General features: G+C 37.8%; 1 protein-coding gene across 8 annotated transcripts in view; it reads left to right on the top strand.

Moving 5' to 3' along the window:
- ANKRD28 (ankyrin repeat domain 28) overlaps positions 1-23,698 on the top strand; it is a gene marked incomplete at its 3' end in the record, with an annotated part of 121,413 nt that extends 97,715 nt beyond the window's left edge. For 7 of the 8 annotated variants that reach the window (XM_084903293.1, XM_084903297.1, XM_084903294.1 and 4 more), the window contains 13 exons: positions 1,365-1,391; positions 2,467-2,541; positions 5,354-5,555; positions 8,166-8,253; positions 8,505-8,622; positions 9,059-9,278; positions 13,345-13,432; positions 13,519-13,602; positions 14,611-14,756; positions 15,409-15,491; positions 15,895-15,977; positions 16,905-16,996; positions 20,415-23,698. In XM_084903293.1, coding sequence (XP_084759419.1) covers positions 1,365-1,391; positions 2,467-2,541; positions 5,354-5,555; positions 8,166-8,253; positions 8,505-8,622; positions 9,059-9,278; positions 13,345-13,432; positions 13,519-13,602; positions 14,611-14,756; positions 15,409-15,491; positions 15,895-15,977; positions 16,905-16,996; positions 20,415-20,701 — 1,593 coding nt within the window. The remainder of the gene's footprint in view (positions 1-1,364; positions 1,392-2,466; positions 2,542-5,353; positions 5,556-8,165; positions 8,254-8,504; positions 8,623-9,058; positions 9,279-13,344; positions 13,433-13,518; positions 13,603-14,610; positions 14,757-15,408; positions 15,492-15,894; positions 15,978-16,904; positions 16,997-20,414) is intronic. The other variant, XR_014796726.1, reaches the window with a different exon arrangement.
- Between the last annotated feature and the right edge of the window lie 2,742 nt (positions 23,699-26,440).

The raw sequence follows: 26,440 nt of genomic DNA, 5'->3' as shown, positions 1-26,440 counted from the left end.
GAGAGAGAGATAGAAACATCATTGATGAGAGAGAATCATCAATCAGCTTCCTCCTGCACACCCCTCACTGGGGATCAAGCCCACAACCCAGGAATGTGCCCTGACTAGAATCAAACTCAGGATTCTTCAGTCCTCAAGCCAACACACTATCCATTGAGCTATGCCCGTATGGCTCCTCTGCCCCTTTAAGTAAATGTTTCCAATGTTTCTAAAGAAATATAACCATCTCTTAAGTGAGAAATAAATGTCCCCATTGGAGGGAGTTCCCCCATATTTAGGGAATTCTGAAAGGCCATTCTTTTAGCAGTCCCTCCTGATGAGGGAGGCTCTAATTCTGCAAAGGAACTTTGTTTCAACTGTGATCTCCTTCAATATACACCCCATTCACCCCATGGTTGGACAAGTTAAAAGATTCTCAGCTGTGTAACAGATGCTTCAAGTTAAAGGTTCTTTATTTAAACTTACCTTGTAAATTGTATTAAACATTGTTTCCCTTTAAGTGAAAGTAAAATTCAAGGAGAGTGAGTATAAAAGATAGAAAAAGGAGATTGACATATTTAATAACAGCATTTAGAACCCTGCTACAGAAATAACAAGTATTTCCAGAGGTTACTATGGTATCTTGAGTCTAAAATCTTAAAACCATGTATCTAGGTTTGTGGTCTATTAGTTTATACATTTGCTTATTTAAAAGACTTAATTTTGGAGGCAAGGGAAGCACAGCTCAGAAAGGAATTTAACAAAGTGCTATGTAAATATAGACTTATCTCTTTTATATGTATGAACTAGAGGCCCAATGCACGAAGATTTATGCAAGAATGGGCCTTCCTTCCCCTGGCTGCCAGCACTGCCTTTGCTCTAGCCCACATGTGTCAAACACAAGGCCCGCGGGCCAAATCCAGCCCGCCAGGCCTTGCAATGTGGCCCGCACCGCGCTGTCATCACTGCACTCCGCTGTCAGTTTATGACATTGTCAGTTTATGACTGTTCAGTAAACCATTCGGCCCGCAATTTAGGCTGGATTTTAGATTTTGGCCCCTTCTCTGATTGAGTTCGACACCCCTACTCTAGCCAGAGCTGCCTTTCCACCTTCCCACGCTGCTCAGAGGCCTAGAGGCCTAGAGCGGCTGGGGTGGTGCAGAATGTCTACATCATCGCCATGGCAATGACACAAGTGTCCTGCCCCCCCCCCCCCTCAGTGCCTGCATATGCAGATTAACCCGTCATCTTTGTTGGGTTAATTTGCATACGTACTCCTGATTGCCTGGTGGGTGTCATGAAGGTACAGTCAATTAGCATTTTACTCTTTTATTAGTATAGATACTTTCTAAACTAAATATTTTTTATTTAAAATTTTATTTCAGATTGCAAGTGAAACTCCTTTAGATGTTGTAAGTATTATTTCATTTACCCACTACTATTCAGACTATTATAATTATTTATTTGCTCTCACCAGAACTGTAGCCCATTTTACACATTCTGGGAACAAAGAAAGTGACACAAATCATGTATGTGGTAGGAGGGAGGAAGGGTCGGGGGTGTTCTTACTTAGTGGTAATTAAATAACATTTTCCTCAAGCTCTTAGTTTGTAGTCTCTCTCAAAACTCTTAGCCTGTTTCAGGATGATCTGTTCCATAAGCTTGCTGAGTTTCGTTTTTATAATATAACTAGAGGCCCAGTGCACAAATTTAGGAGGCAGGGGAGGGATCACAGGGGGTTGGCCGGCTGGGGGAAGGATTGTGGGAAATTGGCCGCTGGTTCCAAGAAAGGAACCAGCCTTCAGCCCCCCCTGGGAGACAGGCCACATCCACCACCACCCACCTCAGATCCCCATCCCAGCCCGGGACCGAGGGCCCCAGCGCAGTTGGGAGAGAAGGCAACAGTCATGGGGCCAGGTGCAGAAGGAATGGACACCAGACACCAATGCCGCCATCATGCCCCACCATCACATAGTTCCCCACCTCTGCCCTCCTCCCCTTCTTCCCTCACCACCATGCCACCACCATGAGGACGGGAGCAAGACAAACCCTTGTGTCAAGGGCTCACTTTCAGTAGATTGCATTGAGGGAGCTGCTCTGCTACGTATGAAACCCTGACCTAGAAGCAGGTCTCTATGAATGATTTAGCACCAGGAGCCAATGGGGGCCGGCTGGCCAGGGGAGGGCCTGCAGGAAGTTGGCTGTGGGAGTGCACTGACCAGCAAGGGGCAGCTCCTGCATTGAGCGTCTGCCCCCAGGTGGTCAGTGCATGTTATAGCAACTAGTCAACCAGTTGTTCCCATCGTTTGGTCATAAATGTCACTTAGGCTTTTATATATCTAGATGGTCTGAGATTTTTAAATTCATATTTATGTATAAGTTATACTCTGAAATGGATTTTAACTTGCGGGGGGAGGGAACAGGGATAACTGCTATAGTATATCTAAAAGTGTCATTTCTGACATTTAAAATGCTTTTCTTTCTCAGTTAATGGAAACCTCCGGAACAGACATGCTGAGTGATTCAGACAATAGAGCAACAATAAGCCCTTTACACTTGGCTGTAAGTAGTACTGCCTGCACAGCCAACTTGATGGCTGATTTACTGAAAATGCCTCATGTCTGTGCCAACTCAAGCTAGTACCCAGAACTTTTGATCCATGTAATGATCATCATGGAATTAAAACTTTAAGAACTTCCTTATTTAGAGAATTCTTGAATGTACTTTTATGTTTTGTTTTGAATGTTCTTGGGTTTTCCCCAAGGCCTAATCTAAGGGAGAGAACATGCAGTTTTAATGTGAATTTAAAACTGCACTGTCATAGTAGAATGGCTCCTAACTTGCTGAGCACATGGTATAAGAGCTATAATTTCTGTGGTGTTTCTCTAACTTTTGTTTACATTGTGTCCTGGGAATGTTGACTGGGTCTGTGTTCACTGATCTTTCGATTGCTTGTGTTATAGGATTTAGCCATATGCTGTCTCTTTTAGTTTAGGATGCCTCTGAAGTTTTCCTCTAATGTCAGTCACTAAGAGGAAAAAAGAGAGAGTGTGGCTATTCTTTAAGTCAAATATGGGAATAAATTACCTTAGGAAATTTCAAGCAGAGCCCAATCTAGTTCTTTCTGTGCTAACGGAAGAATTTATTTTTGAAACAAACATGTTACAGTTGGAGGAAGGGTGGGAACTTTAAGAATCAGGAGACTTGGGTTTCACCAAGTATTTGTGAGACCTCTGATTTTAAGTATAGTAAAATGTTTACAGTGGTACTACATAAGCTAATGTGGATCGCTCCAAGTTCAGTGATCCACTTAATTTGTTCTTCTCATATAGACTGTTATATTCATCCTGATCTCCTTGCATATTTCTTAGCACTGATATGTGCACATTGACTTTTCTGCAGTGTCTTTCTCCCCACTTCCTGCCATGTTCTACATAACTAAGAAGTCATGTCGAAGCTTTCTGCATCTTTGCCCTTTTGGTCTTTGGAAATATTATCTGCTCTTCTGACTTGCATAGTAAATAAGTCATCCAGAGGACAAAGCCAGCATGGAGAAAATAGCTGTTTTATAGTTGGTGGCAAGAAATGAAGTCAGAGCAGATAACTAGGCAATTCTTGCATCATCATCATCATCATTCTTAAAATGATAGCACTGTCATTTCTTGAGCACGTATTAGGTGCCAGACTAAGCACTTTGGCAAGTCTTTAATAGTTATCTCAAAAACTATAGTTTTTGTTGTTGTTGTTTACTAGTTTTTTATTTTATGGCTATTGTGAATAGTGATGCTAAGAACATGTGTGCTAAATAGTGTTTTAAGCTGGAATGAGAATAATTTTATAATTTAGTAATTGGGCATAATGAAATGTGGTTATGCCACCACTTCTGCACTTGTATCTATTTCTGGGAGGTTTCCGAAATTACTTAAGTGGGGGTTTTTCCCTTCCAAACTCTTCTAATCTAGGACAGCTTGACAGTGAAAACACAGTGGCTTGCGGCTTAGTGAAATTGGTCTTGGTTCCTGTCTTCACACATACATAGTAAACATACAAGTCTCCATCCTATGCAAGAATATCATGAAGGAAAAACCCCTTTGGCAAATCGTCATGGCTCCTAGTCATCTTTATTTTCTCTCCTCTTATTATCTTCTGCATAAACCGTGTTTCTCAAGGTTTATTCATTTAGTAGCATAATTTCGATGACCTGATGAAGAATAGGTTTGGATGTGGTCCTAAGACAGTAAAGTTGAGTTATCTCCAGTCACTTGAACCTTTGAGATAGTCAGAAATGTCAAAGAGATCAGTAAGGCCTAGAGCACCTTTACTCTTGCTGGTACTTCCTGGCATTTTCCACAAGAAATGGCTTTATAGCCCTTTGATGCAGTGTGGGGCCTTCTCTTAGCTGTGTATCTTCTTTCAGATTAGGAGCAAGTGAGATTTAGCTCAAGTATGGTAGAATTTTGTGTTTTTTCATTCCCAGTGAAAAATTCAAAAGTGATAATTTAGCCACCTAATCTGTAGGTATGAATGGCATAAAAAAATAACTTCTGAAAGGCCCTTAGCTACAGAGTGGCCATGTCAGTGAACTAGAGAGAACATTCCTTTGGTGCTAGAACTGTGTCTTGTTACTGCTTTATGTCCTGCTCAGCATTTAGTCCAATGAGAATAATAAATGTTCAGTTGACATGTTGGTTTTTTTTAAATGAATTATCTGGAAAGCCTTTCTATCAGACTGTATAAAAAAGCAGAGCTTCAATCTGACAAATTTTTTAATCCTGTTATTCTATTGTACTCCTAGACAATGCCTAGCACATGACAATCATTCAAACAGGGCACAACCGAAGTATTTTTATGCTAAAAGAAACGTTTGTTTTTGAGATAGGGCATATTATTCAGTAGAGAGAAAAGTCATTTTCATTTGAGAAACCAGAAAACTCAGTACTAGTTTAACTTCAGTTACAGGCTGTCTCTGTAATTTAAGTATAGTGAAATTTTACCAGGGAATTAGAAGAAGACTGAACTGTGACTGAAAAATCAGACTTTGGAATCTGAATAGATTTAGAATGAAATCGTTAATTGAATCCATGTCACATATCCATTGAATGTCTGCCATTAACCAGACATTGTAAACTCATGAAAACATCTTATATCATTTGAATTTTTATTATTTGCAGAATACTCATTTCTTAACACGATAGCCTATTTGGTTGTTTGAAAAGTTATAGTTAACATTCTGAATTCTAAATACTGAAACTTTGGATTATCTCAAATTTAGTAATAATGGGAAGACAAGTTTGCTTGCTTCTTTATGTTTTCTAAAGTATCTGGAAAGTTGGTCTAATTATGTATGTATATATGTATATATTTTTATTCCTAGGCCTATCATGGTCACCATCAAGCACTGGAAGTGTTGGTACAGTCTTTGTTAGATCTTGATGTACGAAATAGTAGTGGAAGAACACCCTTAGATCTTGCAGCATTTAAGGGCCATGTTGAATGTGTGGATGTACTCATTAATCAGGGAGCCTCAATCTTAGTAAAAGATTACATTTTGAAGAGAACGCCTATACATGCAGCAGGTATGTCAAATATTATGCATGGTTTTACTTACCACTTTCCATCTAATATTCTTTTCTTTCTCAATTTGACTTTTCTGCTTTGTCTTTCTGTCCCTTTCTCCCACTAGTACTTCCTTACCATATTCTAAATGGTAAAATCATTGGCTACCTTAGCAATTGGATTTATGTAAGCCTAACCTCTGAAATGTTTTATCAGCAAAACAATGCAATACAGTTTTTACTTTTTAATGGAAGTTATTTTAGATTGGTATGTGCTTTTGTTTAACAACTGATAAACATTTTGACTTACTCTACCAGGGCACTGCATTAAATATCTATGTAGACAGTTATTAAGCACCTACTTTATGCAAGAACTACTCCATGATGCGATTTTGTAATGTTGCGGTTGTGTGGAAGTGCAAAAGCATGTAACCGGTTCATTGTGATGACTTGGTATATCTATGTATCACTAGCAGATGCAGATTCACAACTCTCCACAGGGATTACTACAGGGCAGTATTCATTTTATTTTACTTCTAAGATTTTTAAAATATATTTATTGATTTTTTTTTTTACAGAGAGGAAGGGAAAGGTATAGAAAGTTAGAAACATCATGTGCTTTTGTTTAACAACTGATAAACATTTTGACTTACTCTACCAGGGCACTGCATTAAATATCTATGTAGACAGTTATTAAGCACCTACTTTATGCAAGAACTACTCCATGTGCATGGGGATGTGCATGCAACTAAGGTACATATCCTTGACCGGAATCAAACTTGGGACTTTTCAGTCCGTAGGCCAATGCTCCATCCACTGAGCCAAACTGGTTAGGGCTAATTTTTAAGATTCTTCATTAATTTTTAGAGAGAGGGGGAAGAGAGAGAGAAACATTGATGTGAGAGCAGAACATTGATTGGTTGCCTCCTTCACACTTTCTACTGGGGATTAAGCCTGCAACCTGGGCATGTGTCCTAACTGGGAATCAAACCAGCAACATTTTGGTGCATGGGATGATGCCCAACCAAATTAGCCACACCAGCTAGGACAAGGCATTTTATTTTATTTTTTTAATATATTTTATTGATTTTTTACAGAGAGGAAGAGAGAGGGATAGAGAGTTAGAAACATCGATAAGAGAGAATCATCAATCAGCTGCCTCTTGCACACTCCCTACTGGGGATGTGCCCGCAATCAATGTACATGCCCTTGACCGGAATCGAACCTGGGACCTTTCAGTCCGCAGGCTGATACTCTGTCCACTGAGCCAAACCGGTTTCGGCAGGTCAAGGCACTTTAAATAACCAAGGCTGGTACAGAAATTCTAGCCAAGTATTTTTCTCATCTCCGATAGGCCATCTCTATATAAGACTCATTTCACTTAGTTTTTATAGAGTGATCCTTAAGGACGTATTTGGATATTAGAATTTTGCTTCTAGTCTTTTGAGAAACTTGCATTTTAGAAGACCATAGGTAAAACTACCTGTTGCTCCAGAGCAGCCTTTCAGAAGCTATCAGATATTCAAGCAGGGCTCAAAAACAGAAGTTTTAATAATGGATTAAAACTCAATAAATGTATGAAATAAACAGCTACATGGTAAGAGTAAGAGGTCAAAATTATTCCGAAAAAGAGTGAAACTGTATATATCACTCTGCAACTTGAAAAATTATCAGTACTTCTCGTTTGCAGTTAATTTAAATCTTTCATGGAGTGTTTGCACCCTTAATAGGTAAAGATTGAATCAAGACATTAGCCTGTCCCTCAGAGGTAACCAGTGTCGTGTACTCTGAGTCCCAGCCACTGAAAGAGCCACAGCTACAGGTTACTGTTAACACCTTTTTTCAGTAAATGGAAGCCTTTGCTCTGTAGATGCCTTTTGCATTTGGAGATCTGCTTGTAAAGGAGCACCTTACTTATGAATCATGAAAAGACACTGAGTGGTTTTTTTTTTGTGTGTGTGTGTGTGTGTGTGTTTTCCTGGAAGTGAATTATAATTCTTTTTTATTACCAAACTAAAAGGTGGTTCAAGTGACTGTTTTGCCTCATAAAATGTCAGGGTTGGTGTCAGCAGTGGTGTTAGAACTCTTACCCTCTTGCCTTTGCACTCATGTCAGAGAATGGTTGCTGCTACTTTACAAGATCGCATCTAAAATTAGGAAGGAAGGAAGACTTTTCATTATCTAGAACAAAAATGTTTCCCAGAAGCCCTCTAGATTCCTTAGCATCTCATTGGTTAGAGCTGGACTGGTACTCACCTTGAAGCCAATCACTGGCAAAGGAAAAAGAGTTATTGTGATTGACTTGGTCTAATGATTTCACCGCTTGGCTGGAGGCAGTCCACCCTCCCTTACCACATTGCCACCATAAGTGCTCTAAATAAATTGATCATTCTATTAGCAACGCAGATAATGAGGTATGGGTAAGGCTGTGATTTTTGTATGAAGAATTTATATCCTGTTTAATCAACAAAAGCAATAGAAACATCTTTGTATCTATAGATATTTTTCTTTCTTGCCTATTACATTCAATAAACCATCCCAAAATTATATCTAGGAAGTGTGCTCTAAGTTGGACATTTTCTATTTTATTATTACATATAATTATTAAAATGTTTAAATATCACTTTACAGCAACAAATGGTCATTCAGAATGCTTACGACTACTAGTAGGAAATGCAGAACCACAGAATGCTGTAGACATTCAAGATGGAAATGGACAGTAAGTTTTAATAATGTTCAAATTATTTTTAGGATGTTTGTTAATAATTTTTAGGATGTTTATGCTTTTGCCCCTATTTTAGTAAGCCTGTCATACTGTGTAACTGAGTAACATAAAATATAGTTTTTTAAGTTTCCTATGCTATGAAGTTGTATCACGATAAGGTGCATTTAGAAAATAGGTGTGTGCACTGTTTTTCATGGGGTTGAGTCCTAACTGGTAACACTGAACCTGTTCCTATTGTTGCTCAGAACTCCTCTGATGCTGTCTGTCCTCAACGGGCACACAGACTGTGTTTACTCATTGCTAAACAAAGGAGCAAACGTAGATGCCAAAGATAAGTGGGGAAGGACAGCATTGCATAGAGGGGTAAGCAAAAACAATTTCATTTCAAATTGTTTTTATAATCTCATTTTACCTAAACTGAAGTAGGCTATGTTTATTTTTCTTCATTACATTTTTACCAAATAATTTTTACTCTTTTCCTTCAGTATTGTTTTTGAATGCTAATTTATCACAACTATTTTCTTAAACATTTCTATCTTAACTTTTTCACCTTGAAATGTCATTATTTTTATTGAATTATAAGTTCCTCTTCCTGTTTTTCATACTATTTATATCATGATAAAGTTACTGCTTTAACTGACTTTTCAAGTCACTTCCAATAAAAATACTAAGTTATTCAAAAATGATAAATACATTGATTGGTGAAAGGATATGAGGAATATGGACTTTAAAAATATGAAATTGGCATGTAATACCCAACATAATATATTCAACTATATGCAAACAATCTTTCTTTCAGGCAGTAACAGGCCATGAAGAATGTGTAGATGCATTGCTTCAACATGGTGCTAAGTGCTTATTTCGGGACAGCAGAGGGCGGACACCTGTCCACTTGTCAGCTGCCTGTGGACACATAGGTGTTCTGGGAGCCCTTTTGCACTCAGCAGCATCTGTGGATGCAAATCCAGCCATAGCCGACAATCATGGATATACAGCACTTCACTGGGCTTGCTATAACGGTTAAGTATACAGATACAAACTTACAATAAATGCCAGTTATGTGCCAAGCAGGGACAGCTAACTGTAGCATTTTGAGATTCCTGAAAATTACATATTTATAAGGAAGATTTAAAGTCTAAGATAAGTAGGAAGCCTAGGAACAATCTACTATGTAGTCATAATGTACTCCAGCTCCTTGTTATGTTAAAGCCAAGACAGTAATGGTCAAAGATGTTTTGACATAAGCTATCGCCAAGTTTGAAATTTTTCTGAAATCTTTGCTTCAAGTATTTGATTTTAAGATACTTTTATAATATTATTTCCAATGTCTTTTATGTAGTATGCTTGTGTTTTAATTATGTTCTTTCACTTTCTAAATGTACTTATTTTAGGGAAAAACTGACTAAAGTAGAAGAAATTATGAAAATGCATCACATTCTAAACTGAAATTGTGTATTTTGTGAGCATATTCTTAAGATCCTTACATCAACAGTACCATATATGCTCAAAATTTTAAGGGAATAAAATTCTAGCAGATCATAAAAGTAGAAATTAAAAACTTCCATGGTTAAGTTAACTTTGATGCATGGTTAGAATTGACTTACCTTCAACTTTCAAGGGACTAACAGTCTCAGTCCTTTTACAGGTAGGCTCATTAAAGGTTCTTAGAGAAAGATAAAGCTGTTTTTTAAGTTATAGATGTTTAAAATGGAGTTTGGCCGAAACCGGTTTAGCTCAGTGGATAGAGCGTCAGCCTGTGGACTGAAAGGTCCCGGGTTCGATTCCAGTCAAGGGCATGTACTTTGGTTGCGGGCACATCCCCAGTAGGGGGTGTGCAAGAGGCAGCTGATCGATGATTCTCTTTCATCATCGATGTTTCTAACTCTCTATCCCTCTCTCTTCCTCTCTGTAAAAAAATCAATAAAATATATTTTTTTAAAAATTAAAAAAATTAAAGAAAAATAAAATGCAGTTTGGCTTGTGAGTTTTCACTAATTAAAATAATGTAAGTAATGAAGCATATTGAGATGTGTTAATTCTTTCCTTGTGTAGGGGCATATGACCATCTTAGGAAACACTCAGGTACATTGTGTGCAGTATAAACATAAATTGTGACAGAGTGTGGGCTTAGGCAGATTGGGGGGTGAATCTCAGTGTACTGGTAGCATTCTGATTAAGGTAAGGTGTGAGAGTCTATCTCACAGTTCTAACGACTTTCCCTCAAAAGTTAGAGAAAATATAAATTTCCTCTTTATATAATGTTAAGATGAAAGGAAAAATCTGAATCTTGCAAAATTCTAGTTTGTTTTCATAAGCATCTTCTAGATGCAATATTTTGGTTTTCATATTAACAATTCTTGTGTGAGAATTCTATTCTTTTTGCTATGAGCAAGTTTTGGTCTCTTCCTGAGGATTTTTCTGTGATGACCATTGACATCCTTCAATTCTGAGTACTAACGGCACCATAAAAAAAAACTTAAATAATTAAATGTATTGCTAGTTGAAAAGTTTTGGCAGTTTCATTTTATGCTACCTCTGAACCTTAGCCAGCACAGTCTGGAATCCTATAAAGCCTTTGGGTTTCAACATCTCTTTTTCCCTTTTCAACTTACTGAAGTTGGTATTTTATGAGTATAGTGAAATAGCCAAAGATTAGTCCTAAGTCAAAGAAGTTACTATATTTTGCTATTGAATTTGATTTATTTTTATAATGTTTCTTGAAGACATTTTACAAGTATAAGGAAAACCAAAAACGTAATATGGTAGTAAAACATCCACAGATGTGAAATTTATTTATTTAAAAAGTCTGAGATAAAACTAGTCTGAAGCAGACTTTTATTGCCTTTTTTTAAATGTATCAGTGAGAATTAACATTGGAAGAACTACACAATAAGGTATTTTTCCTCGGATAAAGAACATTTAATTATAAATAAATTACGGTGGCTGTTTTTTTGGGGGGGGAGTTGCTGTCCATTATAATATTCAGGTTTCTATGCAGAGCACTGTTTCCTTAAAGTTAGTTTCTACTCTATCTCTACTGAATTTAGACTCTCTAAGCACTTGTGTACCAGTACAAGAGAAAATTTTGCATGAACTACTTGCCTGGTTGCCATTTAAAGATCATAACAGATGTGTCTAATTTCTAGACTGTAGCAAGAGTGTGATGATTCTGAATCAAGCTGGAAGACATTAGTGTTGGCTATATGCAAGAAGGGACTGTACAGACAGCCTAAAATTAATACCATATTTATAGCCAAAAGCCTATTTTGTAATTTGGCATTCTGAGAATAGAGTGTATGAAATGGTTTTACTTTGACTGGTAATTATTGTACAGCTGAAAAGAAAATTGGAAGCACTCCCCACTCCAACAGAACAGAAAACATTGTTTTCTTCAAAATTGAAATGGAATGGCGGCAAAGTTTTATAAAAGAACTGGTTATACATACTACGCTTTAAAGTTCAGATTTTCAACTTATATAGTCATTTAATCACAGAACCTAAGAGAACTTACATTATCGCATGTTTCTTTTAAAAATTTATCAATTTTTATGAAACTGAGCATCCTCAGAATATTCCTCAGAAATATGAAGAGTTCAATTTTATCATTTCTTCAAAAACTGAGACACAAGTGATGAGTTTTTCAACTTGATATGACCCAGTACTAATGTATTTTAAAATAATAATAAATAGCCCTAATCGGTTTGGCTCAGTGGATAGAGTGTCAGCCTGCGGACTCAAGGGTCCCAGGTTCGATTCCAGTCAAGGGCATGTGCCCAGTGGGGAGTGTGCAGGAGGCAGCTGATCAATGTTTCTCATTGATGTTTCTAACTCTCTGTCACTCTCTCTTCCTATCTGTAAAAAATCAATAAAATATATTTTTAAAAACAAATTAATAATAAATATATTGCATATTAATAACATTTTTATGAAAAATAACTACCAAATCAAACAACAAAAATTTAGTGAGAAGAGTGGAAAGCTTTTTTAGTGGTTAGTTTAAGAAAAGACTAGTTTCGAATCAACCCAAACTTCCCAAGACCAACCTTGAGAACTGGTATACCAGGAAAATAAGGTTCTTAAATAAATACTGGACAGCTTTCCATGGTTAATGTTTTATAATGAGTTAACATTTGTAGAGAATTAAAGTAGGGTTTCTCAACCTCAGCACTGTTCACATTTTGGGCCAGATAATTCTTTGTTGTGAGACTGTCACATGCTGTGTAAGATATTCAGCAGCCTCTCTGGCTTCTACCACCCTAAATGTCAGGAGCATCCCTTGCCCCATTTCCAGGTGTGATAGTCAAGTATATCTCCAGACATGAAGGGCCAAATGGCTCCAGGTGAGAACCATTGGATCAGAGAACAGAACCAACACAGTTAAAAGTTTTCTAGAACTTTTCATGGTAAAAATGATTATAGGATAAAGAAAGTTAAGCTGTTGTTTAGCATGTTAGAGTAATTTGAAAAGAAAAATTTGGTATTACTGTGCTACTCAGATATTAAGCCATGAAAATAAAGAGGCGATGGAAGAATATAATTTATTCCTAAGTCAGATACCAGATGACTAATGCATTTCATTTGCAGCAATTAGTATAGCAATTATGGTAATTTTACTAAAACCCTGGCTTTGAAAATTAAGTTAAGGTTTGGGTTTTTCCTTGTTTTCAAAGTTGCTATTAAGTAAGAAAGATGTTGCAGAACTAAACATCCCATTTATGTAAAAATTAAAAAGAAAGTATGTGTTAGTGTGCATGCAGTTGTATATGCCTAGAGAGTTTCTGGAACTGTTAAGGTAACAGTGGCTACACTCTAGAGACTGAACTGGGAGAAATCTCCCCCACACACTCAGTACGTGCTGTGTCAGTAATAAACTCCAATAAAATTATCACAAGAAGCTACGGTACTTAGGTCTTGAGGTTGTACTTTGAATTCCAAAGCTCCTAAAAATGTGATGTTTAACAGGTTCAGTGGACTGTTTATTTTTAATCCATGTACATTTTTTTCTTATTTGTGTGAGGAGGTGTGGGGTATGTGGGCACATTAGTATTTTGGGGAGATTTTAATATCTGATTCTCGCTTATTTAGGTCACGAGACATGTGTAGAACTTCTTTTAGAACAGGATGTTTTCCAGAAGATAGAAGGAAATGCTTTCAGTCCATTGCATTGTGCTGTGTAAGTAAAAGCAGAATGAATCAAACTTAGTTTGGCTAAGAAATACACCATAGCTGTGAGAGTGATCACCTCCTTACCTTACACAGGATAAATGACAACGAAGGTGCTGCTGAAATGCTAATTGATACATTGGGTGCCAGCATCGTGAATGCCACAGATTCAAAAGGAAGGTAAGGATTCAACTCTGTAGGAAATTGTTTTACTTTCCATAAGAGAAAAAAAAAATAGTTACAACATCAGCTAAATTATTAATTAAAAGTTGATTTTTATATTTGCAACTATGGAGTATTATAAAATCTTAATTATGTTCTCGTTGTAAAGGACATTTTTATCATGATTTTTAGCCAGTCTCTTCTTTTTAAAACTTGTAATATATAAAGATTTCCCCCCTTTTTTAAAGGAGTATGTTTGTTACCCAATGAATATTATTAATAAAGTTAACATTTTTCTATATAGAAATAAAGGTTGGAAGAGAGTCCAACAGTTGTAATAGATGGCAGTATGAGTCAGGATTGATTTATCTATACTAATAATAGAAGAATATACGAATTGTCCAGGACACCATCACAGTAACAACTGAACAGCAGGCTGCATGGGGTGACCAGGCCAGCAGGGTGGGTGGCAGTTAGGGGCAACCAAGCCAGAAGTGGGGAACAGTGGGGGACAACCAGGCCAGCGAGGGGGGGTGGGCAGTAAGGGGTGACTAGGCCAGCGGGGGGGAAGGGGCCAGTTGGGGGCGATCAGACCAGTAGGTAGAGGCAGTTGGGGATTATCGGGCTGGCAGGCAGGTGAGCAGTTAGGAGCTAGCAGTCCCAGTTTGTGAGAGGTATGTCCCGGATTGGAGAGATTACAGGCTGGAAAAAGGGGACGCCCCTCCCCTTGTGCATGAATTTCATGCACTGGTCCTCTACTTTCAATATATCTTTTAATGCTATAACATTGTTTTAGCAATTTTATAATTTATTCTTATGTTAGTTTTATTAAGGATATTTTATGTTATCAGAAATACACATTTCTGTGGCAGAAGTTAGTAAATTCAGTCCTATTAGTATCTAGGCAATGCTTTTACAGCATAATCTATAAACCCTTAAAAATTACTTGTCATAAATTAAGCAGTCTTTTTTTAGAGTATATGACATATAGATTTAGTCGAGTCTCTCCACTTCTCTGCATTGCAGAACTCCTCTCCATGCAGCTGCCTTTACAGACCATGTGGAGTGTTTACAGCTGTTGCTCAGCCATAATGCTCAAGTCAATTCTGTGGACTCTTCTGGAAAAACACCTCTCATGATGGCTGCAGAAAATGGACAAACAAACACAGTTGGTAAAGAAACTGGTTAAGGCTTTTATTATTCTGAATATTTATATTGCTTATGTAGAACTTCAAACCTAAGTCCTCTGACACTAGTTCGTAGAATTTCCACTAGTTAGTTATCCCACTACTCCTGAGATTTAAAACCTTTTATCTGCTTACAACCCACATTTTTATTCAAGGTCCAAATGTTTTCATTCACCCTTAATGAGTGAATAGTCCGCTCCCAGCGAGGCAGTATAAGATAAGGGTTCAAAAACTGGCTTGGGGGGGCCAGAGTGACTGAATGTGAGTCCTTGGTCTGCCAAATAAGTGACCTTATGCCTTCATTTTTTAATTTATAAAGTGAGAAAAATAACAGTACCTACTCATAGGGTTGTTGTGAGAGTTAAATAAGGTATTATTCCAGAGCACTTAAAACAGTATTTGAAATTTAGCACTCACAAAATATATGTTAGTTGTTGTTTTTAGGGTCTTTGACTTACACAGCAGCAAGACAATATAGTCTGTATGTTGTATATTAAAATATACAAAATTTTTCTTGCACTTACGTTTTTGCTAGCGGTATGTTTTTGCTTTGTATCTTCATTTCTCTACAGTGAGTTAGTAGTGATCTAAGGTATATGTTCATAAACATAAGAATTGATGCAGTTTTTCCTCCCAGAGATGCTGGTTAGCAGTGCTAGTGCAGATCTGACTTTACAAGACAACAGTAAAAACACCGCCCTCCATTTGGCTTGCAGCAAGGTATGTACACATTTTAAGGATATGTTTTTATTGTTAATATCAACAGTAGCATTTAAAAATTTTCTATTTCACTAAAATGAACAGAGCCAGGGATTAAACCTCTCAAATGATCATTTGCAACAGATTTCTTGAAAAAAAGTACCTACATCTTAGGCACCATGGTGTATGAAAGTTTCCAGTAAGCCAAACAAGTTTTAGAGCACAAGCCTAAACATAATTATTGTCTTTCTTTGATCTTTCTAATCTTAAATATTCTTATCCTCTCCCCCAACCTCATTCCATCAACACTTTTGGACAAATTCATGGCATATGTATTATATGGACCAGGGTTGGAGTGTATTGAGTTAATTAATTTATATTTAATAGTACCCAAATTTTTAGGAGTTATTTTCCATAATTTTAGGGTCATGAAACTAGTGCCTTGTTAATACTGGAAAAGATAACAGATAGAAACCTCATCAATGCAACCAATGCAGCCTTGCAAACGTAAGTATTTTGTGTCTAGTATAAACCTTGTGACCTATCATTGTAAATGGGGTATTTTTCTAACATGGGGTCATTGGAATCAGTCACAATCAGCTTATAATTGACAAACTCATTTCTATAATTATAACAATTAAAAGGTATATTAGTGAAAAAGCTTTTGAACTTGAAACTGTATTATTGAAAGTAATGCTTTTTCTTAATTCAATTTTATGGAGGAAAGTAATACTATTCTATGTGTTTTATGGAAACTTCCTAGAATAATACATTATTCAACACCAGCATTAAGTGAAGTAAAAAGTTTTTATGTGTCTATAAGCTAAAGAGATTTCAGAAAGAATCAAGTTCTTAATGTGAGCAACCAGCCTCTCTAGGTGACTGCTTAGATCTTAATGGACATCTCCCATTGTCCTCTCCCAATTTCCATTGGCTATTCTACTATGAAGCTTGGTATAGAGAAAAATCTATGATACTCATTTCCATTCACATAGCAATTAGCTCTTTTAAGGGTCCAAAAATTAGTCATGGAATTTGTAAACTATTTTCAAGGCGTCTTGGAATTTGTGCTATTGCAATTTATTGTTTTTATTGTATAGTCTATTATATCTGTTTGCCAACCTCATTTCTTAAAGCAACAACTTAAAATGCAATTTAATTGGTAAAATCTTTTTAAACATTAGTCTTAGAAGAAAACTAACAAAAGGGTTTAGTGAAGACAAGATACTTGCTAACATGACTGAGTGCTGAGTTTATGCATATTGTCGAGGTGTGACAGTACACGATACTTGGGGTCTGCTGTCCCTCACATCCATCTTTATTGTTGCTGGGATTGGATGCCTCGAGTTTATAATGTGTGTGTTGTTTGTGTGCACATGTGCATGGGCATGCACATATATACATGTACAATTCTTTCCTCTCTCTTCCCCCCAGACCTCTGCATGTTGCTGCCCGAAATGGGCTAACAATGGTGGTTCAGGAACTTTTGGGCAAAGGAGCAAGTGTGCTTGCAGTAGATGAAAACGGTAAGTAGATTCTACATTTTCTGTACTTAACCTATATCTTACTAGGAGCCTTTATCTTTTGATAATCCATATTTGAAGTAAACTGGGATATTTTTTACTAGTCAAAGAGGAGAGCCGAAATTAATATTGAATGGTAGTTACTTTGTGGCAAAGGAAATAAGGGCGAGGCAAACGAGAAAAGTTCATCTAACAGATTAGCTGAATTTTACATATCCATCTATTAAATCAGAATTAGTGTTTCTTAACTTTGGTTTGGTATTACCATCTTTTTTATCTTAGTATTAAAAAAAATGGTTTTGTCAACAAATATCTATCAAGGCTCTTACTTCATTGCCAGGTTCTTACCGAAAACTAATATTCCCACTTATGCACTAGATTGTATTCCTTTTGCTTACTTGAGACTATCACTTTAGCAGTTCTTCACTTCACCGAAAAACCTATAATAAAGATTTTTTTGTTGGAATCTTCCTAAATTATTCTTATCATATATAAATGTTATTTGTCTGATCTTAAAAAAAAAAAACCTGTTCAGCCAGCATGGCTCAGTGGTTGGTTGTCAACGTGTGAACCAGGAGATTGAGTTAGATTCCAAGTCAGAGCACATGCCCAGGTTGTGGGCTTGATCCCTAGTAGGGGATGTGCAGTAGGCAGCCGATCAATGATTCTCTCTCATCATTGATGTTTCTATCTCTCTTTCCCTCTCCCTTCCTCTCTGAAGTCAATAAAAAATTTTTTTTTTAATTTTTCATCATTGCCACTACTCATACCAGCTACTGCCATATATCTCTGTCCCTCTTTGCAGCAGAATTACTCAAGTTGGCTGTCCTCTGTTTCCAATTCTTCTCTTTCATTCTTTCTTAAATCTCCTCCAGTCAAGACCACCAATGTTGAAAATCAGTTGTTAGTTCTTATTTAACTTGATATATCAAATTTTAACTGGGGATGTGAAAGTTGCAATCTTGCACAGCAAGTGTCCAATATTTTCCCCGAATCATCTTCATGTTTTCTTTTATACTGCTTACTACTAATTGGATAAATTGGTGCGGATCACTTTAGGACAGATAAGAGGGAGAGTCATAGTGAGTATCTGTGATTTGATTACAGTTCCCTTATTTAGGTGAACCCAGTCTTCATTCACACATACTGCTTCCTTGAATTGATAACAGGTTAAAGGTTTGTAATTAACTTGTTGGATGGTTAGATTAATTAACCAAACTAACTGGAACTGAAAATTGTTTTTTTTTAGAGGTATACTTGATGTGCAAGTATATGTTCTTTCTCTAATAAACTTCCTTCATTTGTCTTTCAGGCCTCCAAACTTGCTTGGTTTTCCTCCTGTGTTACTAATTATTATTCTTAATTTATTTTGCAACCTTTCTCCCTCTTCTGCACAACTCTTTAATTTTGGTAGGCTCTAGGACTCAGTCCTTGGTTCTTTTTACTTTCCCTACTTACATTCCCTTCTTCGGTGATCTCATTTAGTATCTTGGTCCTAAATACTACCTGTGCTGAGATGTCTTAAATTTATATCTCCAGCCAGACTTCTCATGATCTCCATATTCAGAGATCCAGCAGCCTAATTGACAGTACCACATGGCGGTCTAATAAACAACTCAAACATGACATGTCCATAACTGAACTGCAGATCCTTTCTCTCCTCCCCCTGCTGTCCTGATCCCAGTTGATGACAATTTTCATCCTTATAGTTGCTCAGAGCAATAATCTGGAGTATTCCTTAACTCCTCTCTCTCTCTCAACCAATGTACAGTCCATCAACAAAGTATGCCCATGCTCACTTTCATCTTCTCTATTCCTACCACTCTGGCCTGGATCCTTTTAAAAAGTGTGAGAAGATATTTCTCCAAATCTCAGTTTCCTTATAATCCTTACTAGAGGCCTGGTGCACAAAATTCATACATGAGGCCAGTTGGTGGGGGATAATTCCCTCAGCCCAGCATGCACCCTCTCTAATCTAGGACCCCTTGGGGGATGTCTGACTGCTGGCAGTTGAACATCACTCTCACATCCTAGACTGCTGGCTCCTAATCGCTCACCTGCCTGCCTGATCACCCCCAACTGCCCCCCTCTCCAGCCTGGTCACCCCTAACTGCTCCCCCTGCCAGTCTGGTCACTCCCAACTGCCCCCTGTCTGCTGACCTAATCGCCCTTCACTGCCCCCCTGCCAGCCTAATCGTCCCCAACTTCCCCCCCGCAGGCCTGGTTGCCACCAACTGCCTCTCTCTGCCGGCCTGGTCACCCCTCACAGCCCTCCCCACTGTCCTGGTTGCCCCACACAGCTTGTTGTTCAGTTGTTTGGTCGTCCTTCATAACCTCCCTGCCATCCTGGTTGCTCCATGCAGCCGGCTGTTCATTCGTTTGGTCAACCCTCACTAACCCCCCTGCCAGCCTGGTAATAGGCAGCCATCTTGTGAGGGTTAATTTGCATATTACCTCTTTATTATATTGTATAATGATCTACAAGGCCCTACATGATTGGTTTGCTGCTCTGTTCCTCTCTGATCTTATCTTCGTCTCTTCCTTCTCTGCATTCTGCCATGCTAGCCCCTTCTCCCCACGAATATATAGGGGTCATAATCTTTGTACTGGCTATTTTCTCTGCCTGGAACACTCTGTCCCTAAGCAGTCTTTGACTGAATCCTTCACCTGTTTCAGATCTTAGCTCAAATGTCATCTTCTCAATGAAGCCTGTCATGACTACCCTATTTATACTACACCTGCCGCATACCCCCACCACAGCTTCCTCAGTCCTCAGTCTTATTTCTGCAGAGCTTATCTTCTAACAGCGATTTTCAACTGGAGTGCCCCAAGAATATTTGAAAACATGCAATACTTGACTAGTCAGGGGCACTAACCTCTTTTTCCTTAGATTGTCAAATAAAAAAATGACGAGAGCCAACACAATAGCCATTCAGTGTGAATGAATCAAAATTATAATTATAGTTTCTTGTCAGATCAGCAAAAATATATATTTTTTGATGTGCCATAGAATTTTAGTAATTCATATTTATGTGCCTTGAGATGAAAAAAGGTTGAAAATCACTGTTCTAATATATCATATATAATTTACTTTTTTTATGTCAATTGTGTGTCTACCCCAATATCTTCTATGAATTCAGATGGCTGTGGATACATTGTGATATCTTGGGGAAATCATCCATCTCTGGGCCTCAGTTTCCTCTTCTATAATGTAATCTATAAAGTCTTCTGCCCTAGATTTCTAAAACTTTTCTCTTTTCTACATATTGATAATGTCTGAATCATTTTAATGAAACCAAACCAGTATAAGGCAAGTAATTGAAAACATATCTAAAGATGAAGGCCTTTAGGCTTATTTCCTTATATTAGCTAAGTGAGTCTCAGGATGTTTAACTTTTTTAAATCTTATCTTTAATTCTAGGCTATACCCCAGCTTTGGCCTGTGCTCCCAATAAGGATGTGGCTGATTGCCTAGCTCTCATTTTGGCCACCATGATGCCTGTCTCATCAAGTAGCCCTTTATCATCCCTGACATTCAATGCCATTAATCGTTACACCAACACCTCAAAAACAGTCAGCTTTGAAGCCTTGCCCATCATGAGGAATGAACCTAGCTCCTATTGCAGTTTCAACAACATTAGCGGGGAGCCGGAGTACTTATACGCCGATGTGGACGAGCTCAATGACTCCGATTCAGAGACCTACTGAGAGGCTGAGCCAGTGTCCAAGGAGAGAGTTCTGACACTAACACTTCAAACTGTGCTTTTTCAGGAAAAGGGCACTTTCTTATTCACATACAAACTCAACCTAAGAGGAAAGATCGCAGAGTGAGTGAATATAAGAAATGTGACGACATTAGGAAGAAGACTTTTAAAGGCAAGTTTTGCAAAAGGAACCTCTAGAGTCTTGAAATAGACTTGACCGGAGGAAATCTTTGGTGTCAGATTGCTTTGTGGAATTGTTTAATTTGGTTTTGCAGTGCCAGGAATAATTTGGGACACTGTGCACCCTAATCTGCTTACACAAGCAACACTATTATAAAAAAAGAGATAAGGACACTAGATTTAAATGTTATCAATAGAACTACAATTAAATTTAAGGGCAATAAAAGTTTGGTACAGTAGGCATTATGTGCACAGCAAATTGCCAAAGGACCAAATAACTTAAAGGCTTTCTAACAGAATGCCATTTGGTGGAAACTGGAGTAGGTGAAATGAAACATGATCTAAACCAAACTTTGATAGTCTGAAAATGAAGCTGAGATTTGGTTTTAAATGTTGAATTTTTTTTTTTTTTTAGAGAAAACATCTGAAAGCCTTTGAACCCTGTATAAACCATGAAAGAAAGCAGATGTATTTTTACATTTTTTTCTTTTACATAAAATTTTTAAATTCCAAGTTTTATATTAAAATTGAAAACCAGCTGACTGGATGCAGTCAGGGTGAAAATACTTGTGATGTAGACATGAGATAGATTGGGGTCAGGCTACTGCTGCCCAGTTTTGAATGGGTTAGGTTTTAAATTGAACTATTTTTGTTTGAAAATGTAAAGAATTTCCTAGAAGAAAATTTTAGAGAATCCAAAATTAGGTTATTTTCACCCTATTGCAGCTAAGTGCTTCTGGGGAAGTTTCGACCTCACTACTTTGGATGGTACACCTTCATCACTTGCTACTTTTGTGCCTCCATGTGGATCGGGGGTATGTTTGTTGTCATTGTTTAGTGAAGAATCAAATCACTTGTTATTGATACATTAACATCATTAGGTCTCTTAGAAGTCATTTGCATATTGGGCAAGATTTACAATACTAAAATCCTTAGGTCCTATTCAGATTTGGGGGAAAGAAACAATTGCCTGCCAAAGTGGAAGATTGCCTTTCAAATAACAGAGAGAGAGAAAAAGAGAAAGAGAGAGAGAGAGAAGGCTGACATTTAGGCTCTTAAACAGTTTACATGGTTCTGCATTTACTGTAACTGTTGCTTTCCCAGTGAGAACGATTTCACACATGTAGGGGGTCTTACTGGTCTGGGTAAAGTTCCATAAATTCTCACAAAATTGATACCCAATTTCATTTATCTTTTTTGTATTGTAAAACTGGAAACTTTATGACACTGTAAATTATCAGCTGGTTTTTCTGAATATAAAGTGTGAAAACACAGAACAGTATTTTGATCTATTTGATAATTTTGTGGGGTTTTTGAAGAATTAATGAGCATGTACATAGAAATAGTGACTGCTTGAATACTGTACCTACTTGCACTCTTTCAGTACATCGAGATTCCTGTATATTTTAGAGTATAATAAAACACAGATGTGAGTTGTATTTAATGAATAATGTATTTGTATCTGTGCATATGACCTAAAAATCTATAAAATTTCTAGGGCATTGACTACTAGATTTTAAGCATTTTTCTAAAATATTTACAGAAATTATAAATGTAATCATCCATCTTTTCATTATAATATAAAAAAGAGTCATAAAGGACCCTTCCTAATTATTAGTGATAGGATAGTAAAAATGCATTTTAAAGACAGCAAACTACATTTTCTATTGTACCTTTTGGAAAAAAAAAAAAAAAAAAACCTCAAGAGGATTCTAAAAGTATACATATGTGTGCTTTCTCTTTCCTTTTAGGAATTCTCTTCTGAATTCCCTGAGGGAATTTTCTAGAATCTCAGAATTGAAAGAGACCTGAGGTTCATCCAGTCTAACCTCTTAACAAATGCAGGAGTCCCTTCTCCAAGGGTGATCTTTCCACCTTGAACACTTCCAGTGACTCTACCTCACCTCGCAGTCATTCAGTTGTTGAGCAGCTCTAACTGTTAGCAAGGTCTTCCTTAGATGGAGCTGAAGCCTCCCTCCCAGTCACTTCTGTAACCTGGGCCAGGTCTGTCCTCCAAGAGAACACAGAACGTTGAAATGCTGATCCTCGTGCCCTCTGCCATGTCTTCTCTCTTTCAGGCTGTGTTTGACTCACCTGCGCTGATTTCCAGAAGGACTCGTTAGACACGCTGTTAGATTTTCCATATCTGGTGAAATCCAAGGTGTAACTATAAAGTAACCAGCTGTTTTTAATTTGTCCTCACACATATCAGAACTTAGATCTTGCATCACTTTGTGTACATGATGCTCTTAGTGAAAATATTGATGAGGTGGTTCTTTGGATTGTTTGTCCACTAGGAAAACTATTTCATTGCTTTGTGATCCCATTTTGTGGTAGTCTATACACCAGCTTGATCAACCATTTTCTTTGATCTGCACCTGATGAGGGGAAGCCCAAAGTGCTGTCCCAAGTAACATCTGAACATTGTAAGTCATGTTGGAGTTAGTGCTTGGACGACTTGAATGAATGAATGCAGCACCACAGTAAGTTCCTTTGTAGTTACACCTTGTATGTTGACAGCATTCAGGCCCTGGTCTGTGGTGGTTTATCCTCGCACGAACAGAAAAGCCTGTTTGCTTTTAACTTCTGCATGAAAGACGACATCCGAAATATCTGACGTGTATTTTCGTAATGCGAGCTTCCGCTCTGCAACTGCTCTGGGGGGAACGGCGGGAACAGCAGATTGCCTCCTTTCACAAGACACTCGACTCGAACAGTGCCATTTAGTTCAGGAGATCTCTACATGTAGCTGTCCATTTGGGGTTTAATTTGGCTTATATTGGAACCTTTTAAATGAAATAAAGTTTTTTAATGCAATAAATCAAGAGTCTTTCTTTTTTACATGCAAACTTCTTTCATCTTTTGATGTCTAATTAGTGTTCTGTTACAAGTTTTTATCTTTCTTTAGAAAACTTGATTTTTCAATAATGCTCTCTGAGAATTGTGATGAATCCTAAGTGGGTTTTTCATATATATTCATTCGACATATATTTATTGATTGCTTGCTTGCCATATACTTGAGGGTGAGAATGGGCAGAAAAATGCCCTAGAAATTGTGGTCTTGTTCTCATTGCGGGAAGGCATATACCTGAAAATCGAAAGTATAGAAATATAATTGAAGTAAAAAGGAATCGTTAAGGCTGTTCAGAGAACAGACCCCTTTGGGAAGGAAGGTCAGAACAGGTTTCATGGAAGAGGTGGCATTTGGGCTGGAGGTTTAGCAGGATTTGAGCAAATGGAGACGGGCACAAATGAAATTCTGGGTGAAAATGGTTGTTGGATGGGGATAGATTGAAGCAGATATCAGCACTTAGCACTTCTGAGTATAAAAAGGTATTTTATAAAAACCTACAAAAGAGCTAATTATAAATATGTACAGAGGTAACGAAAGTGAGAACAAGTACTATAAATAGGCTATCAGAGAAGCAGGCAAAGAGGACTTTAATAGCCTTGCTCAGTATTATCTTATGCTCGTAGTAACAAAATGCCTTTTCAGTGTTTATAATGTACTGGATAGACAAGGTCATAAGTACTTGAAATGCATCTCTTAATCCACACAATTGCCCTATGAGGTAGGTACTATTAATAGCACCATTGAACAGATGCAAAATGAGGCAGAGAGGTGACAGAACTTTTACCCAAGGTCTGTTGTCCAGTAAGTACTTTGTGAAGCCTACATTGAAGTCCAGGCAGTCATTTCCCCAGTCGGTGCTTTACCTACCTACTGGCCTCTAACATGCTTTCTGAGGTGAAATTGATGATTTTGCAGTTGGACGACATCATGACGACTAAGTTATATAAGTTCCTTTCAGTTTTCTTCTCCTAGGTCACTAATTTTAGAAGAAACACAAATATGACCACAGCAGACGTTTATTGAGCACCTGTTATGTAACGAACTGTGCTGGGCCCTGCACAGACAACGGTAAAGGAAGAGGTAACAAAATTTGCCTCGTAATGAAGCCTAAGAGGATGACAGCAACACAATCATCCTGATACTTTTGCAGGTTGGCTGACAAGCTTGGTGGGGTGATACTGCTTCAAACTGGAGTGCTGACTGGGTTTGACTACTTGCTGTGAAGTAGGCTTGGGTCTGCTCCCACCAAAGTTGTCCAGAAGTTCTGAGGTGACGACAAGCACAAGACGGCAAGGCTGACCACACACACCCAGTTATGCCTCTGCATGTATCTCCTGTGCTAATTAATACTCTGTTGGCTAAAGCAAGTCACATGGCCACGCCCAGCCTGGGTGGAATGGGGCAGCTTGACTCTGCCCATTGGGAAAGGATAGTTTGAGTCCAGTTTCCACAGTTCATTTAACCCTGAAATGATAAGCCAGCTAGCTTGTCATTGGTTTCCATTTATCTATGGACACGGTTAGTAGTCTTTGCTTTCTGCCTACTCCTTCCCTTCTTATGGTACTCCTTCTGGTGTAGTTGTTCATTTGGTAAAACTGGGCAGCAAAAATGTCTTTTGAATTGGAACGTTCGCCCTTGGCAGTGTGGAGCTGATTGGTTAGGTCTGGAATTTGCCGTTTTCCAAAGGGAAGAGCCAACCTTTGCCTACCTGAAAATCCAGAAGACCAGTCCCTTCTCATCTTACTGTGACCATCCCTTCCAAATCAGCCTAATCTCCCGCAAATTATAAAGTAATGCTTGGCTGGTGACTACTTTTAATAAAAAATAAGGAATGGTGGTGTCTAAAGTTCTCCACTATCTAGATTATTTACCATCTTACCCTTTTCAGGGTAAGTCTTGTATAAGTCTCCATTCCCCTGCTTCATTCTTTTTTGTGTTATTTCTCATTTCTTGGTGGGGTTTTTTTTTTTTTTCCCCCACTCTTCTGGCCTTTCTTATGATTATCTGTCATCTATCTTAATTGGAATTGAAACCCAGGCCTATTTAGATCTTCAGCAAACATTTCTTGGGTACAAACTCAGCAGCAAGCACTTTTTAAATACTGGAGCTACACCAGGGATATAATGATGAACATTAAGTCCCTGTCTTCAAAAGTCTTGTTTTAGACAGGGAGACAGACAAGAAAGAGATCATATTGTGACTGCCCTGCAGAAAAAGATTTGTGAAAATAGTTGGAGAGCTACTTGAGATTTTGATATAGAGGGGATGGAACGGGGCAGGAGTGGAGGGAGTGTTGAGGCTAAAAGAATACCTTGCTCATTATGCACTAGCAGATTGCACAAACAAAATTGTTGATAAGAGATACCATAAGAGTTTGCTGAAAAGGTGGGGGAGAATGTGGAAGTAACATAGTATTAAAAGCAAGAAAGTATAGAGATGTTAAGCTAATCCACAAAAGCAAATCTGAGAGTGCTGAGGTTAAGCCAAAAGCATGTCATCAATAAACCTGAGGATCACTTGTCATTTGAAGAGAGGGGATCTAGGTTGATGAAAAGTGTTTCTTAGATGTCTGCTGGCTCAGCCATCCCCGGTCCATGGCATGTAACTTGCTTTGCCTTCATATAAAATTGAAGATGGAACAATGCTTGGGGTTGGACAGGTTAGCGTTATGCCTTAAAACTTGGTCTTTATGCTAATGTAATAGTTGGC

The sequence above is a fragment of the Pipistrellus hanaki genome, assembly GCF_964339955.1.
Source record: "Pipistrellus hanaki genome assembly, chromosome: 13".
Taxonomy (NCBI): Eukaryota; Metazoa; Chordata; class Mammalia; order Chiroptera; family Vespertilionidae; genus Pipistrellus; species Pipistrellus hanaki.
Note: the sequence above shows the minus strand (reverse complement) of the source record. Positions and strands in the feature narration are given on the sequence as shown.